Below are 16,795 nucleotides of genomic sequence, written 5' to 3' on the forward strand. Positions count from 1 at the left end.
TGTTGTAATAGTGTATGGTCTTATATTCCAAATAACTGAACATATATCCCCCTTACAAGCCCACGCAAAAGGAAAGCTAAATAATTCTAATATTACTGTTCTAATTACCACTGGACTTGAAGCTTCAAGAGAACAGGAAACACATCTGTTGTGCTTACCACTACGCCCTCAAAGTCCAGCTGGCTCATGATAAATGTGCACTAAATACTTACAGAAAGAAATAAAGGAAAAAAGAACAGACATAAAAGAACACAGAAGAAAAATCCCAGGGTACCTGTCTTCAAAAATCAAACATCCATAGTTAAATGACATTAGTTTCTCTGATGTAAAATAGCCAACGAAGGACAGCGGAAACACGCTCCAACTGACCCAGAGTTTGACTTCCCTGCCTCCACATTAGAATATGCATTTCTTCCACTTTCAGATTAATACCAAATCACAAATATTTTAATATTAATCATTAAATTTTATAGTCATGGTAACATAGCCATGTCCCACCATAGAAATACCTACAATTACATGGCACATAAGTTTCAAGAGTGTCAAGTCTCATTACTAAGATGTCAATAAAAATTATTTTATTTTTTTACATTATTTTTATTGTACTTTTCCATTACTATTTATCCTCTCATACCCTCTTCCACCTCCACCAACCCCTCCCTCCCACAACCACCACAGTTTTCCATACTCATAAGTTCTTTCTCTTTTTCCTTTTTTGCTCCATCCCTCCATGCTCTCAACCCTCCCCCCAGAGCTGTCATCCTGTTCTCTATCTATGAGTCTGTCTCTATTTTGCTTGTCAGTTCACTTTGTTCATTAGATTCCACATATGAGTGAAATCATATGATACTTGTCTTTCTCTGACTAGCTTATTTCACTTACATAATGTTCTCCAGATCCATCCATGCTGTTGCAAATGGTAAAATATTATTTTTATGGCCAAGTAGTATTCCACTGTATAAATGCACCATAGTAGTTTGACCTACTCATCTCCTGATGGACACTTGGGCTGCTTCCCTATTTTGGCTATTGTAAATAACATGGCAATGAACACAGGAGTGCTTATGTTCTCTCAAATTAGTGTTTCAGGTTTCTTTGGATAAATTCCCAGAAGTGGAATTGTTGGGTGATAAGGCAGTTTCATTTTTAATGTGGAACTCCACACTATTTCCCACAGTGGCTACACCAATCTGCACTCCCACCAACAGTGCATAAAGGTTCCACTTTTACCACATCCTCATCAACACTTGTTTGTTAATTAATTGATGATAGCTATTTTGACAGGTGTGAGGTGACATCTCATTATGGTTTTAATTTGCATTTCTCTGATGATTCATGATGTTGATCATCTTTTCACATATCTATTGGCCATCTGTATGTCCTATATGGAGAACTGTCTATTCAGGTCTTTTGCCCATTTTTTAAATGGTTTGGGGGGGGGGTGTTGAGTTTTAAAAGTTCTTTATAAATTTTGGGTATTAACCCCTTATCAGGTGTATCAGCGAATATGTTCTCCCATTTTAATTTGCTGATGGTTTCTTTTGCTGTGAAAAAACTTTTTAGTTTGATCTACATCAAACCAAAATTTGTTTGTTTATTTTTATTTTTGTTTCCCTTGCCTGAGAAGATATATCAGAAAAAATGTTGCTACAAGAAATGTCTGAGATTTTACTATGTTTTTTTTTCTAGGATTTTTATGATTTCAAGTCAAACATTTAAGTCTTTAATCCATTTTTAGTTTATTCTTGTGTGTAGCATAAGAAAGTGGTCTAGTTTCTTTTTTTATGTATCTGTTGAATTTTCCCAACACCAGATATTAAATAAACTATTTTTAGCCCATCGTATGTTTTTGCCTCCTTTGTCAAATATTAATTGACTATAAAAACATGGGTTTCTTTCCAGCTCTCTTTTCTGTTCCGTTGATCTATATGTCTGTTTTTATGCCAATTCCAGACTGTTTTGATTACTATGGCCTTGTAATATAGTTTGATATTGGGTAGCATGATTCCTACTTCTTTCTTTTCTCTCAAGATCGCTACTGCTAATCAGGGCCTTTTGTGGTTCCACATAAATTTTAGAATATTTGTTCTAGTTCTGTGAAATATGCCATTGGTATCTTAATAGGAATTGCACTGAATCTGTAGATTGTCTTGGGTAGTATGAACATTTTAATGATGTTAATTCTTCCAACCCATGAACCTGGTATACGCTTCCCCTTATTTGTATCTTCTTCAATCTCTTTCTTCAGTGTCTCATAATTTTCCAAGTACAGATCTTTTTATATCCTTGGTTAAATTACTCACAGGTATTTTTTTTAAATATTTTGTTTATTTTTAGAGAGGGGAAGGGAGGGGGAAAGAGAGAGATAGAAACATCAATGTTCAGTTGCCTCTCGCATGGCCCCCACTGGGGACCTGGCCTGCAACCCAGGCATGTGCCCTGACTGGGAATCGAACCTGCAACCTTTGGTTTGCAGTCCACGCTCAATCCACTGAGCTACACCAGCCAGGGCAGGTATTTTTTTTTTTGAAGCAATTGTGAATGGGACTGTTTTCTTAATTTCCCTTTCTGATAGTTCATTATTGACATATAAAAATGCAACTGATTCTGGATATTAGTTTTATATCCTGCTACTTTACTGAATTCATTTGTCAGCCCTACAAAAATAATATCCAAATAATCTACAATGATGATTTACAACTATTAAATACTTAACACTTCAGAATACATCCACTGTATTAATAAAGTAATATACTGGCTGGGCAAAAGTTGGTTTACAGTTGTTCTTGTGGAAAAATATATATAACAAGAAAAAATAATAATACAAAAATAATTTTTTTCACATACTCACAACTGTAAACCTACTTTTGTCCACCCCTGTATATAATTAACTACAAATGAGCAATCCTCTACTTGTAGACCTGCAGGTTATTTGCACATAAATAGGGAATGAAAATCATTCAACTCAAAGGCCTCCCAAAGGAGTGATTACAAAGGAAGAATTACAAGGTACTTAGTATTAGAACTGGCATACAAAAAATGATAGAGTGACAGCTGAAAGAACAATAAACAGAGGCAGCAAAAAGTCTAAGGATAGAGCCTCAACCAGCAAAAAGAAAAAGGCAGATCAATACTGTAGAGGAGTCAAGAAAAATGAGACCAGAAACTCAAGAACAAGAAACAACCCAATTCAAAAATGGGTAAAGGAGTTGAATGGACATTTCTCCAAAGAAGATACACAAATGGACAATAAGCCACATTAAAAAGATGCTCAACAACACTAGTTATTAGGGAAATGCAAGTCAAAACCACAATGAAATACCACTTCACACCCATTAGGATGGTTGTTATGAAAAAGGCAGAAAATGAGTGTTGGCAAGATTGCGGAAAAACTAGAACCCTGTGCACTGCTTCTGTGAATGTAAAATGGTACTGCTGCTATGAAAAATAGTTTGGAGGTTCCTAAAAAAATACATATAAAATTACCATATGGTAATATGATAATATGGAGACAAGGGGAGGTGGGATTGAGGTGGGCATGGGTAGGGTGGAGGAAAGTGGTGGTGAGAAAATAAGTCACAGCACCTTCTCCATACATTGGAGACAACTGTATTCGAACACCAATAAAAATTTTTTTAAAGAAAAACAAAAAAATTTACCATATGAACCTGCAATCTAAGTTTTGCGTATATATACCCGTAAGAATTGAAAGCAGAATCTCAAAAGAGATCACTATACACTCATGTTCATAGTAGCATCATTCACAGCAACCCGAGTGTCCATGGACAGATGAATGGATAAACAAAATACAATGGAATATTATTTGGGCTTAAAAAGAATGAAATTCTGATGTATATACCACAAGAATAAAACTCGAAAACATTAAGCTTAGTGAAAGAAGCCAGACACAAGAGGACAAATACTGTATGATTCCACTTATATGAGGTGCTCAGAGTAGTCAAATTCATAGAGACAGAAAGTAAAATATGGCTGTGAGGTATTGAGAGGGAATAATGGAAAGTTATTGTTTAATGAGTACAGAGTTTCAGTTTGAGATATTTGAAATTTCTGAAAATGGTTGGTATAATCAGTGAACAACAATATGAATGTATTTAATGCCAATGAACGGTATTGAGTTGGCCAAAAAGTTTGTTTGGTTTCTTCTATGAGATGGCTTTAGCAGTACTCAGTTGTCTGTTAACTTCATTTGAAACAATTCTGTTCAATTATATTGTGACAGCTGTTATATCAGCATGCATTTAAAAAAACATCAAAATTGGTGAATTTTTGTGTAGCCATTTTAATATTTAAGATGGAAGAAAATACCCAACATTTTTGGCACAGTATGCTTTATTATTTCAAGAAAGGTAAAAGTGTGACTGAAGTGTAAAAAAAAAAAAAGATTTGTGCAATGTATGGAAAAGGTGCTGTGACTTACAGAGCATGTCAGAAGTGTTTGGCCAAGTTTCGTGCTGGAGATTTCTCACTGGATAATGCTCCAGAGTCGGGTAGACCAGTTGAACTTGATAGTGATCAAATAGACACATTAATCAAGAACAATCATCATTATACCACACAGGACATAGCCAACATACTCAAAATATCCAAATCAGTAAGTTATAGGTGAAAATGAAAAATGTGTCTTTTATTTTACGGAAAAAATGTGATGGACTTTTTGGCTAACCCAATATATTTAAAAATGGTTAAAATGCTAGTTTTTGTTATGTATATTTTACCACAATAAAAAATGACAATAGAAAGCAAAGAAGTATGTCCTAAAATCAGTCATTATTAATCTTAAAATAGATATAGCATAAGAGAAGAAAATAGGTTATAGGGAGTGTACTGAGTTGAACAATGGTCCCCCCAAAAATATGTCCACATCCCAATCCCCAGAACATATGAATGTGACTTCATTTGGAATAAAGGGATCTTTGTAGACGTAATTAAGTTACATCTTTTAAGTTACCTTAAAAGAATATCATCCTGCTTTATCCAAATGACATTTTAAGAGAAAAGCAGAAGAAAATTTAAGACAGATGAAGGAAGAAAAGACACAGACACACAGAACAGAAGGTAATATGAAGATGTAAGCAGAGAGTGGAGTGGTGCTGCTATAATCCAAGTATACCAAGGATGCCAGCAGCCACCAAAAGTTGGAAGAGACAAAAAAATGGATTCTCCTTTAGAACCTCTGCAGAGAGTGCAGCCCTATAAACACCTTGATTTTTGGACTGTTTTAAGCCACCAAATTTGTGGTATTTGTTATAGTAGCCCTAGGAAATTACCATACGGGGTAAAATGATAAAACAGAAAGCAAAAAGTGGACCTCATAAGCACGAAACATGTCACTCGAGCCAAAATTTAACAAAAACGAACAAAAAAATCCTATGAAAAGCTATAGTCCCTGACAATACCATGTCCGTAAGCCTGAGTGCTAAAGGCAAGGTCCTGAAGCCCCCAAGCTGGGCCGGGCAGAAGTGTGGTTTGCTCACATGCTCCTGGCCCAGGGTCTTGGGAATCCAGGGCAGCACCCCCACAGCGGGTGTCAGACCACAGAGAAAGGCTGGTCTTGTTATCTCCAGCTTTAAGAGAGCTATTCATCCAGGACATTCCCACCAGCAAAGTTGAAGTCTGTGACTTAATACACCCATATTCTTTCATTCATTCCCCAGTAAAATAAAGATTCTGACCCGTACTGAATGCTTGTCAGGAATCTTCCGGGGGCCATGCACATACACTGAGATGGCCCAGGTATCTACTGGGCCATACACAGCAGGGATTGGGAGACGAAAGACGTGTAGGTGTGCTGGGTGACCCAAGCCCAGTCCCCTGGAACTTCTCAACCACATTTTATTAGTAATTGCACAAGAAGGGGGTCAAGGATTTTTTTTAACTGAAAAATGGTTAACTCAGTTTTTACTCCTTAGTTGTAGATACACTGCATTTTTTGGACTATAAGATGCGCTTTTCCCCCAGCAAATTTGGGAGGAATAATGGTTGTCAATGCTGCTGTTGAGTTCTGTTTACATTTACATTGGTGAAATATTATGTTATTTATGTTATTAACTATTTTACCACATTTTCTGCTTCAAATTTTTTTTTCCTATTTTCCTCCTCTAAAACCTAGGTGTGTCTTATGATCCAAAAAATATGGTAACTACTTTTGTATGTCTTCTTTTTTTTAAGAAATCATGTTGGGCTAGGAGTATATTTGGTTATGAAAAGAATAATGCCATGTGATTTGTAATGGAAGAAAGCTATTCTGTTTTATTTTTCAATATGCACTAAAAAGAGTGACTTTTTTATCTAATGTCTTTCCTACCTTACATGTACTGGAGCATTTATTTCACTGAGTTTCTCAAACAAAAAGGGGAAGGGGGCCTGGGGTGAGAGGCTAGTTAAAAAAAAAAATAGCAACATTAAGGAAAAGATTCTTCAATAAAGAAAATTAACACAATTTTCAAAAACATCACTCATCAAAAATAACTTTTCCATGTTGCAAGTATCTACAGGGTTCCTCTCTTCATAAGTAAGTGGTATGAGGAGATGTACATACACACATACGCAGACATTTTTTAGTCTAAAATAATTCCAAATTTACTCTTGAAGAGAAATTGTCATGCTGTATATTAGTTGAATTTCCAGAAAATTGCCATTTCAGTGCCTCCAGGCCCCCACCGCAGCCTGCATGCGTGCATGTGGAGCGGCAGTAAGAAGCACCAAGCCTTGAGGCTGGACGTGGGCAGCTTGTCCTGTGGCTCTAGAGTGTTGTCCGTGCAAAATAAGGATTACTAATGTTGTCAACAACGCATCCAACCACAAGGTGGTCCTCACCAAGACCCCAGGAAAGAAGTGCATCGTGTTCACTGACAGCACACCCCACCCATGTAGTAGGAGTCCAACTAGGCACGGCCCCCAGCTGCAGGAAGGGGTGCCAAGCTGACTCCTGAGGAGGAAGAGACTTTAAACAAAAACAAAGAAAATTCAGAAACAGTATGATGAAAGGGAAAATAAGCTGTCTTCTAGAGAAGCAATTCCAGCAGAGCAAGCTTGCTGCATGCCTTGCTTCAAGACCAGGCCAATATGGCCGAGCCGACAGTCATGTGCTAGAAGGGTAAGGAGCTGGGAGTTCCAGCGAAGGAAAATCAAGGCCTGGAAAGATAAATAAATCCTCCTCCCTCCTATCTCAGCTCATGTAATAAAGGTGTTTATTGTTCAAATAAACAAATATAAATAAGTAAATAAACAAACAAAATACCTCCAAAGGTCTCAAGTCACATTTGACATAAATCTCCCTGAGATATACTATATATTTGTATAATTTATTTTTGAAAGGTAATACACACTCAGTATCATATTGTACAAAAGCAAGACTCTTAGTTTGATTTTGTTCTTTCCTTTAATTGATGCCGGATCTCAGTAGTCCCTCTGCCTGCTGTCCTTAGTCTGACTCAAACAGTTCGCTTCTTGCCCGTCGCTATGCTGAGTAACTGGTGACCAAACACACAGGTGTGTAAATCAAAGCAAAGCAAAGCTGTGTTAATAATCATTAGGGTCTTAGCGATGTCTAAAAAAAGTGTGTGGGTTTGGTGGAGGGTAACAGTGATCGATATCCAGAAAAGTGATCCTTCACTCATTTCCTGATTTTTGTATAATTATATTTCCTACAGGGCTGAGAAGACTGCTCTCCACAGAACTATGTGGTTAACTGAATTCAAAATTAAATTGTTTTAATATTTTATTTATTTAACAAAATTAATTCAGTAATTTCATATTTAACTGTTTAAAATAAACTTGAGTTTTGTTTATTTTTTTAAGATTTTATTTATTTATTTTTAGAGAGGGAGGGGAGGGAGGGGGAGAGAGAGAGAAAGAGAGAGAAACATCAATGTGAGGTTGCTGGGGGCCGTGGCCTGCAACCCAGGCATGAGCCCTGACTGGGAATCGAATTTGCGACACTTTGGTTCGCAGCCCACGCTCAATCCACTGAGCTACGCCAGCCAGGGCTAAACTTGAGTTTTAATAAAATTTGTTTCACTTAACACTTTGAGCAGATTTACTTGCATTTGCCATTACTAATTAATTTTAATCTAACAGCTGGATCTAAATTTACAAGCACATTTCATTCTTCTATTTAGAAAGCTTTACATGTTTTAATGTGAATTTCATTGGTGTCCTTTACTACACAGATAAGTCTTACTACCCACAAAAGTACAGGTTCGGTTTGTATACACTACAAGTTTCTCATTTAAAGAAAGAGAGTTATATCAAAACAAATTCAGTTCATCCCGTGCCATCAAACAAATACAATGTTTTTAACAGCTCTTTTTATTAGGAAATTCCTCCTTGAATATCTATACTTGAAAAACCTCTTATTATCTCTCAGCAATGACTGAAGTACCAATTTTTGATACGACAGTAAACTAAAAGCATGTAAAACAAATGACTTCACCCTTAACGCTTTCAAAAGACCCATTCTCAATTAACTGCCAAGTTCCAATTTATTATAATTACTTTCATTTTCTAATTTAGTACCATCTTAAGTTCTTTAGAACCCTTAGGCTATAACGCTCAAAACACATGTTTTTCAAAAAGCTTACTCAGTAACAAAGCACTGTATTAACTCATGACTATTTAGGCCAGAGCAATTCCATTCAAAATAATCCAAGCTTGATGCACTTCCTCTTGTCCCTAACTCTTTCTGGCCTAAGCAAGCATGGGTCTCAAGTGGGCCTGGGGAATGGGTATACTCAAAGGGTGGTCAAGTGATATTTTAAGGCCCTGGAAGGTAGGGGCCACATATAATTCTTTGCTATCTGCTAGAGAAACTATTTGAATGGAAAAATAAGATTTAGACAAGGTGGAAGCAGACAGTAATAATATAAGTACTGGGTTAAATCCCAGCTCTGGCACTTAGCTAGGTTGCCTTGGATAATGAAGTTTACCTCTCTAGGTCAAACTCAAATACACCTAGCTTGAGGTGTATTACCCAAAAAGCAATCTAACCAAAAGTACCAAAGATAACTAATGAGATAAGATCATCTAATAAGAAATGAGAATTTGTGTTGCTGATTTTATGCTGACCTTGTATATATTTTTCATGTTATTTTCAAACACATAATTCATGTTATTTTTATTTTCACTTGGGCAAAAAATTCATATGCACAAGAAAAATAATACATATTATATACAACTGTGAATTCATTACTCAATGAATTCTCTTTCAAGTGGCAAGCAGATTTTTTAAGATTTTAGGTAGAGTACACTGTTATCTTTATTACTGAAACTCAATCCATAACAACATTGTAACACCAGAAATAATTCCAATATATTCTTCTTCAGATATTCTAAAATACTGCATTATTTTCTCTCCCAACTAGACTAGACGCAAATATCTCCAGTCACACTGACACCATCTTTTCTTTACACACATGTGCACACATACTCCTCTCTTTTTCTTCTCCTTTTTCCCTATATCCCTTCTTCTTGAGGTGACTACAGCCACTAGAGGGCAACAAGTTTACAAAGATAAATATACATATCTATAATGAACTGAGATTCACATACTAATAAACATAAAAACTGTATCATCACAAACCCCATAGCACAGACCATTAGACTTAAATATGCAAGATATATAGTACTTTAAATTCAAAAATTATCCTGGAAAACGAGTTTACAGAGCATATAACAATGTTCAGAAAAAAGAACACAGTACATTCTCCACCAAAATAAAACCAAAGGCATGAATACATGGAACAGACTGACAGATCTCAGAGGGGAGGGGGGAGTGGGGGACAGGAAGAGATTACCAAAAGAACATATATGTGCATATATGCACAGCCTATGGACACAGATAATAATGTGGTGAAAGATGGGCTGGCGGGTGGGGAAGGGGGGAGAGGTGGTGAGGCCTGGGTGAAGGGGGAAAAAGGGGAGAAAATAGTGGATCTGTAATAGTGTCAACAATAAAAAAAATTTAAGGCATTACATTTTCTCACTAAGCACTAACTAAAGAAGATTAATTTGCTTACAAGTTCATAGCAGTATTAGATATAATATATTAATATTTTTAAAACAGCCTCAGATAAGAGAAGAAAAAGGGAAGAAACAAAAACACAGAAAGGCAGAATTTGCAGGGTGAGTAGAAAAGAACTGTTTTCTTCCAACGCCTCTACTGCCCCATTGAGAAAACAATGAATTAAAGAATGTAGTGAACTTACAAACCCTTTCTTCTATTGAAAAGCAAGGGAAGTTTTTACAGGTATATCTTTTGGGGAGGAAAACACTGTTTGTAGAGAGAAACATAGCCTTCACTTCTTTGCTCACAATTAAGGATGGGGGCAGGGTGGGAAAAGAGTTACCAGTCACCAATCTTTGACAGATAATTTTACTATTTTTGCACAGAACCTAAACTCAAATGAACTTATTTAACTTACTTCATATTTACTTACACTGACATTACAACACTGCAACACTTATAACACTGATATTTTTAGGAAAGCATCATTTTCTTACCCTCATTGGATGAATATCAGCATAAGGAGGTTTTCCTTCCGCCATCTCTATAGAAGTAATGCCCAGGGACCAGATGTCAGCCACACAGTTGTAGCCTATTTCTTGAATTACCTCAGGAGCCATCCAAAATGGAGTTCCTATCACAGTGTTGCGTTTTGCCATTGTGTCCTGCAAAAGCATTACACTGACATAAATAATAGTACAAAAACACTAAGGAATCTGTTTGCCAGCATATTTTGAAAACTATTATGTGAAACTCTCAACTTCTACATGTTACAAATGAAATTGGCTATTTTCCTAAAATTTCAACTAGTTATGGTATGACATGTTTAGGAATTCTGAATTCTAAAATAATCAAGAGTCCCCAAGTAACTTACTTCCACTATCGTCATGAAAGACAGTCAGTAAAGACAGTATTATAACAATGAAAGCTACACAAAGTGAATGTAGCTTTCCTTTTCAAACATTTAAGCATTTTAATGATGATATACATTTTCATATTCACTCAATGTCTCTTAAATTGTAAATAAAAGCAATACATAATACTCAAATTATGGCTCCTCCTACCCAAGAACAATGAAGTTATACAAGGTCTGTCCAGAAGGTATCCAGCCATGTAATATGAAAAACAGAGGCATTTATTGAAGAAGATACAAGAAATACTGAACACAGGACAATGATGCCTCAGTCCCCATCAAAGCAGGCACCTTGGGACCTCTCACAGTTCTCTCAATTGCCATCAGTTGTCTCGTTGTATTTTCCTGAATCTCATCAATGGTCTGAAATCTCTTCCCTTTCAAAGGTGATTTTAGTTTTGCGAAAAGCCAGAAGTTGCAGGGTGCCAAATCTGCACTGTAGGGGTCTGAGTCACCTCAGAAATTTGATGTTTTGCCAAAAAGCTGTGCACAAGACATGATGAGTGGGCACATTGTTGTGATGAAGCTGCCAATCGCCAGTTGCCCATAGCTGTGGCCTTCTGGATCATCCACATGGTTTCCATGGAGGAATGTTCAAGCTTAATGCAAATCTGATGCAGATTTGTTGCTCTACTCAGTCATTTAGCATGCCACAGCCACAGAGTACACATGATCTCTCAACGGTCTATACCCCAATGACTAGTACAGTGAAGTTGTCATTGTTCACACGTGTGCATTCCTGTCTACTCTCCCTGGCTGCCACGTTACATCGATGTCATGCAAACCATTCTTGTTATAATAACAATGGCTGGAGTTTTTCCAGACAGACCTCGTACAGTTTCCTTATACCCCCCCCCAAAAGTTATTAAAGTTTAGTCACAATGAAACCTGAACATATAAGCCAAAAGTATTTCCAAAGTATTATACTTACTGTTAATTGACCAGCCACACCAAAATCTGCCAATTTTGCATGCCCTTCTGTATTGAGAAGAATATTTCCAGCTTTTATATCTCTGTGGATTTTTCTCATAAAGTGTAAATATTCTAGTCCTTTCAAAGTAGATTTAAGAATAGTTGCAATTTCATCTTCTATTAACTGAAAAGAAATATTTTTAAAACTTGATAGACATATTATATTAGATAAACTCTTACAAGAGAGCATGATAACAAGCACTTTTAACAAACATCAAATCTCTAGGAAGAGGCTCTAAGGTAAAAACTGAAAACCTCTTTCCCTCCATATGTATTGCCCACATCCATATTGCCATTTAAACTTTGTTAATGAAAAAATTTTCATCATTAAATTTCTTCTATAAACATCATTCCTAAAGCACATGACATATCGTAAGAAACAACAGAGCCCTAAGAAATTATCATTTTCCACATCTTCTAGCAAGGAGGTAGCAATATCACAGTTATCTGTCCCGAAAAAGTAATTTCAGACACTTCCCTGTGGTGCCTCCCATTCTCGATAAAAATCAAAATCAAGAGTTTTACATACAACAAAGGCAAGGAGAAAGGGTGGACTGCCCAGAGACTTGGTGCATGAAGCACCAATAGCACTCTCCTGCTCCCAGCCAGGTCATTCCTCACCCACCCACACCATGAATTTCTGACCCTAATAATGAGAACCAAAAAATGAAAATATCATAGAAAGACTAGGAGAATGAAAGGAAAAAAAAACATCAGAAGTTACTGCAAAGAAGTTCAGTAACGTCCTTCTTTTCACAAATCGTGTAAGCCAAGATGTGACTCCTCATATGATCATAATCTATGCTTTAACCACTATGCTATATAGCCTCTCTTGACAAATCTGGTTCAAGTACAACCTGTTAAAGCTAATATTTTTATATTTTATTTATTTATTTTTAGAGAGAGGGGAAGGGGGGAGAGAGAGAGAGAATAACAACAATGTGTGGTTGCCTCTCATTCATACCCTACTGGGGACATGGCCTGCAACCCAGGCATGTGCCCTGACTGGGAATCGAACTGGAGATCCTTTGGTTCAAGGGCCTGCATTCAATCCACTGAGCCACAACATCACTCAGGGATGTTAAAGCTATTTTTATTGAAAACATCTTCTGAGGTTTTAAATACATCAAGTGATATATCAAAGTCTCGGAATATTAAAACTTCTCACTGTAACGTAACCACAAAATAAAACCTAAAAAATAAGTTAAGGAAAGAGGGAAAAAATACAAAGATAAAAGGCACTGCTCTCTATGAAAAACAAGGAAGTAAAAAATTTAAATGCCCAACAATGGGAAAATAAAAAGATACTGCAGAAATTAAAAATGTAAAAATATAAAGACCAGGTACAATGTGAAAATAACTACTGGAAGAAGCTTCCACTGCCCCCAACTCCACAGAAGTTCATGTCTTAATGAGTCAACTTGGGGAACAACTGAAATTTGACATGAAAAAAAAACAAAACAAAAATGAAGTAGGACCCCTATCTCATACCACATATAAAAATGTACTCAAAATGCATCAACAACATAATATGAGTTAAAACCATAAGATTCTTAACATAAAACATAAGGGTAAATATTCATGACCTTGAGTTTGGCAATGGATGATTAGCTATGACAACAAAAGTGCAAGAAACAAGTGTGAAAATTGATAAATTGGACTTTATCCAATTTTTTTAACTTAAAGTATATTTTATTGATTATATACTACTACAGTTTTCCTAATTTTTTTCTCCTCTTTATCCTCCCTCCACCCTGCACCATCTGCCCTCCAGCATCCCCCCACCCCCTTACTTCATATCCACAGGTTGTACATATAAGTTCTTTGGCTTCTCCATTTCCTATGTTATTCTTAACCTCTTTCCATCTATTTTATGCCTACCAATTATGTTTCTTATTCGCTGTACCACCATCCCCATTCTTCCCCTCCCCCCCTCCACTGAGAACCCTCTATGTGATCTCCATTTCTCTGGTTCTTTTCCTGTTCCAGTTGTTTGCTTAGTTTTTGTTTTTGTTTTCAGGTTCAGTTGTTGATAGTTGTGAGTTTGTTGTCATTTTACTGTTCATAGTTTTTGATCTTCTTTTTCTCAGATGAGTCCCTTTAACATTCATATATGATATGTTATATATGACATTTCCTCTTGGTGCTTTCCTCTTGCTGCTTTTAAGATTCTCTCCTTATCTTTAATCTTGGATAGCTTAATTATGATGTGTTTGGTGTGTTCCTCTTTGGGTCCAATTTCTTTGCGTCTCTTTGAGCTTCCTGGACTTCCTGGAAGTCTATTTCCTTTGCCAGATTGGGGAAGTTTTCCTTCATTATTTGTTCAAATAAGTTTTCCATTTCTTGCTCTTCCTAGTCTCCTTATGGTATCCCTATGATTCGGATGTTAGAGTGATTCAAATTGTCCCATAGGTTCCTAAGCCTCTCAATTTTTTAAAATTGTTTCTTCATTCTGTTCCAGTTGGATGTTTATTTCTTCCTTTTGTTCAAAATCCCTTTTGGGTCCTGGTTACTTTCCTTTCACTGATGGCTACCTTCCCTTCACTGATGGTTCCCTGTATATTTTGCTTTATTTCACTTTGGGTAGGCTTCATTTTTTCCCTCATTTTGCAAACAAGCTTAATCAGTTCTGTGAGCATCCTGATTACCAGCGTTTTGATCTCTACATGGTTGTCTATCTCCTCGTCACTTAGCTCTTTTTCTGGAGTTTTGATCTGTTCTTTCATTTGAGCCATATTTCTTTGTCTCGGCACACCTGTTATGTTGTAAGGGGGTGGAGCCTTAATTATTTGCAGAGGCAAGGCAACCCTCTTTGCTGCCTTGTGGAGCTGCCTGTGGGGGAGGAGTCATAGAGGGAACAATACTGCTCACCTCACTCTACTCTAGCCCCACTTTCAAATGAACTCTCCTGTGAGACTGGGAGTTTCTCCCCTCGTCACAACCCCCCACAATATTTTACAGTGAGCTTTGAGCCTTAAGTTTCCCATTTGGTCAGCCATGCCTCACCCTTGAGGTCTGCCACCTTGCTGCATGTCCTCTCCACTGGGCTGCCCATCTTTCCTTCCTCCACCCATCCTATTGGTCTGGATGAATGTTTCTTTAACTCCTTGGCTGTCAGAGTTCCATGCAGTTTGATTTTCTGGCACTTTTGGTTGTTTTATTGTTTTTAAATTGATTGTTACCCTTCTTTTTGTTGTGCAAGGAAGCAAAGCGTTTCTACCTACATCTCCATCTTGGTCGGAACTCCCAAAATTAAAAAATTTTGTGTGTTAAAGAACACTATTAAGAAAGTGAAATGACTACCTACAGAATAAAGAAAATGTTTGAAAATATTATAGCTGATAAGGGTCTAAGACCTATAGAGTATATAAGGACCTATTCTAACTCAACAACAAAAAAGCCAAACAATCCAATTTAAACATAGGCAAAGGACTTGAATAGACATTTCTCCAAAGAATATATACAAATAGCCATACATGAGAAGGAATTGGCATCATCTGTCATTAAGAAATGCAAATCAAAACTACAGCAAGGTACCACTTCACACCCACTAGGATGGCTATAATTAAAAAAAAAAAAATAGTAACAACTGGGTTAGCAACGATGTGAAGAAATTAGAATTCTAATACATTGCTGGTGGGAATGTAAAATGGTACAATACTGTGGAAAACAATATTTAGTTCCTTAAAATGTTAAAAAAAAGTTAAGCAAAGAATTACCATATGACCCAGCAATTCTATTCCTATGTATACACTCAAAAGAACCGAAAACTATAACAACAAATCTATTTACATGAATGTTCATAGCAGTACTATTCACAATGGCCAAAGGGTTGAAATAACTGAAATGTCTACCAATGAATGAATGGATAAATATACATATGGTGGAATACTATTCAGTCAAAAAAAAAAAAAGTACTGACATGTGCTTCAGTGTGGATGGACCTCGAAAACATTATGCCAAATGAAAGGAGCCAGAGATAAAAAGGCATGTATTGTATGATTCCATTTACAAGAAATACTCAGAATAGATAAGTCCATAGAAAATACAGCAGAGTGGTGATGACCAGAAATGCAAAACTTGGGAGTCGCTGCTTAAAGGGTATGGGGTGATGAAAATATTCCGGAACTAGATAGAGATGATGACTACATGACAAGGTGAAAACACTAATATTACTGAAATGTTCACTTTTAAATGGTTAATTTTATGTTATGTGAATTTTACCTCAATTTTTTAAATGCCCTAACCATGTTTTAATACCTGAGCAAATTGTAAGATGGCTTATATTTGCATGTGACATCAATATATAATGTCATGAATGTATTCTACATGTCTATTTGTATGGAGTAATCTTAAATAATGGGTTAGTTTGGATAAATTTGATTTCTTCATAAAAAGAAAGAAAGAAAGAACCTGAACCTCCTTCTGTTCGCCTCTGAAGTACCAACTTTCCCTAAACCTTTCCAAATTAAATGATCCTAAGACTATTCTAAGCCATTTCTCAATTATATACTCTTCAGTGGTAATCTAAGAGCCTTACTTGATAAATCCACTCTATTGCAAGATAAGTGATCCAGAATGCCACTTACCCATCCAAGCACATTTGAAGAATTACGACAGTTGCTGGAGATACAGCAGTGAATAGAAGAAGAAGGGAATGTCCTTGTTCTCATGAAGCTTATATTCAATAGGGGAAGGGATAATTTGACAAAAAAATTGATAGAAAAAGAGTTAAATACAAGAAAATGTCAGCTTCCAGTTAGGATGCTGGAGTACATGAACACGGTACTCGCATCCTCCCACAGCCACATCAAAATTACAACTAAACTAAGAACCTTCATTGGAAACCACCTGAAGTCTAGATAAACACAGAAGTCCTACAACTA

The 16,795-nt window shown here is 36.5% G+C and overlaps 1 protein-coding gene across 1 annotated transcript in view; it reads right to left on the reverse strand.

The window, feature by feature from the left end:
* Nucleotides 1-16,795, reverse strand: part of STK3 (serine/threonine kinase 3) — a 252,825-nt gene that overhangs the window by 175,712 nt on the left and 60,318 nt on the right. Inside the window, exons 5-6 of the mRNA XM_045861098.1 lie at nucleotides 11,869-12,033; nucleotides 10,522-10,689 (exon numbers count right to left, since the gene is read on the reverse strand). Coding sequence (XP_045717054.1) covers nucleotides 10,522-10,689; nucleotides 11,869-12,033 — 333 coding nt within the window. The remainder of the gene's footprint in view (nucleotides 1-10,521; nucleotides 10,690-11,868; nucleotides 12,034-16,795) is intronic.

Source organism: Phyllostomus hastatus, unplaced genomic scaffold, assembly GCF_019186645.2.
Source record: "Phyllostomus hastatus isolate PE091 unplaced genomic scaffold, TTU_PhHast_1.1 phas_scaffold_21, whole genome shotgun sequence".
NCBI classification, from domain to species: Eukaryota; Metazoa; Chordata; class Mammalia; order Chiroptera; family Phyllostomidae; genus Phyllostomus; species Phyllostomus hastatus.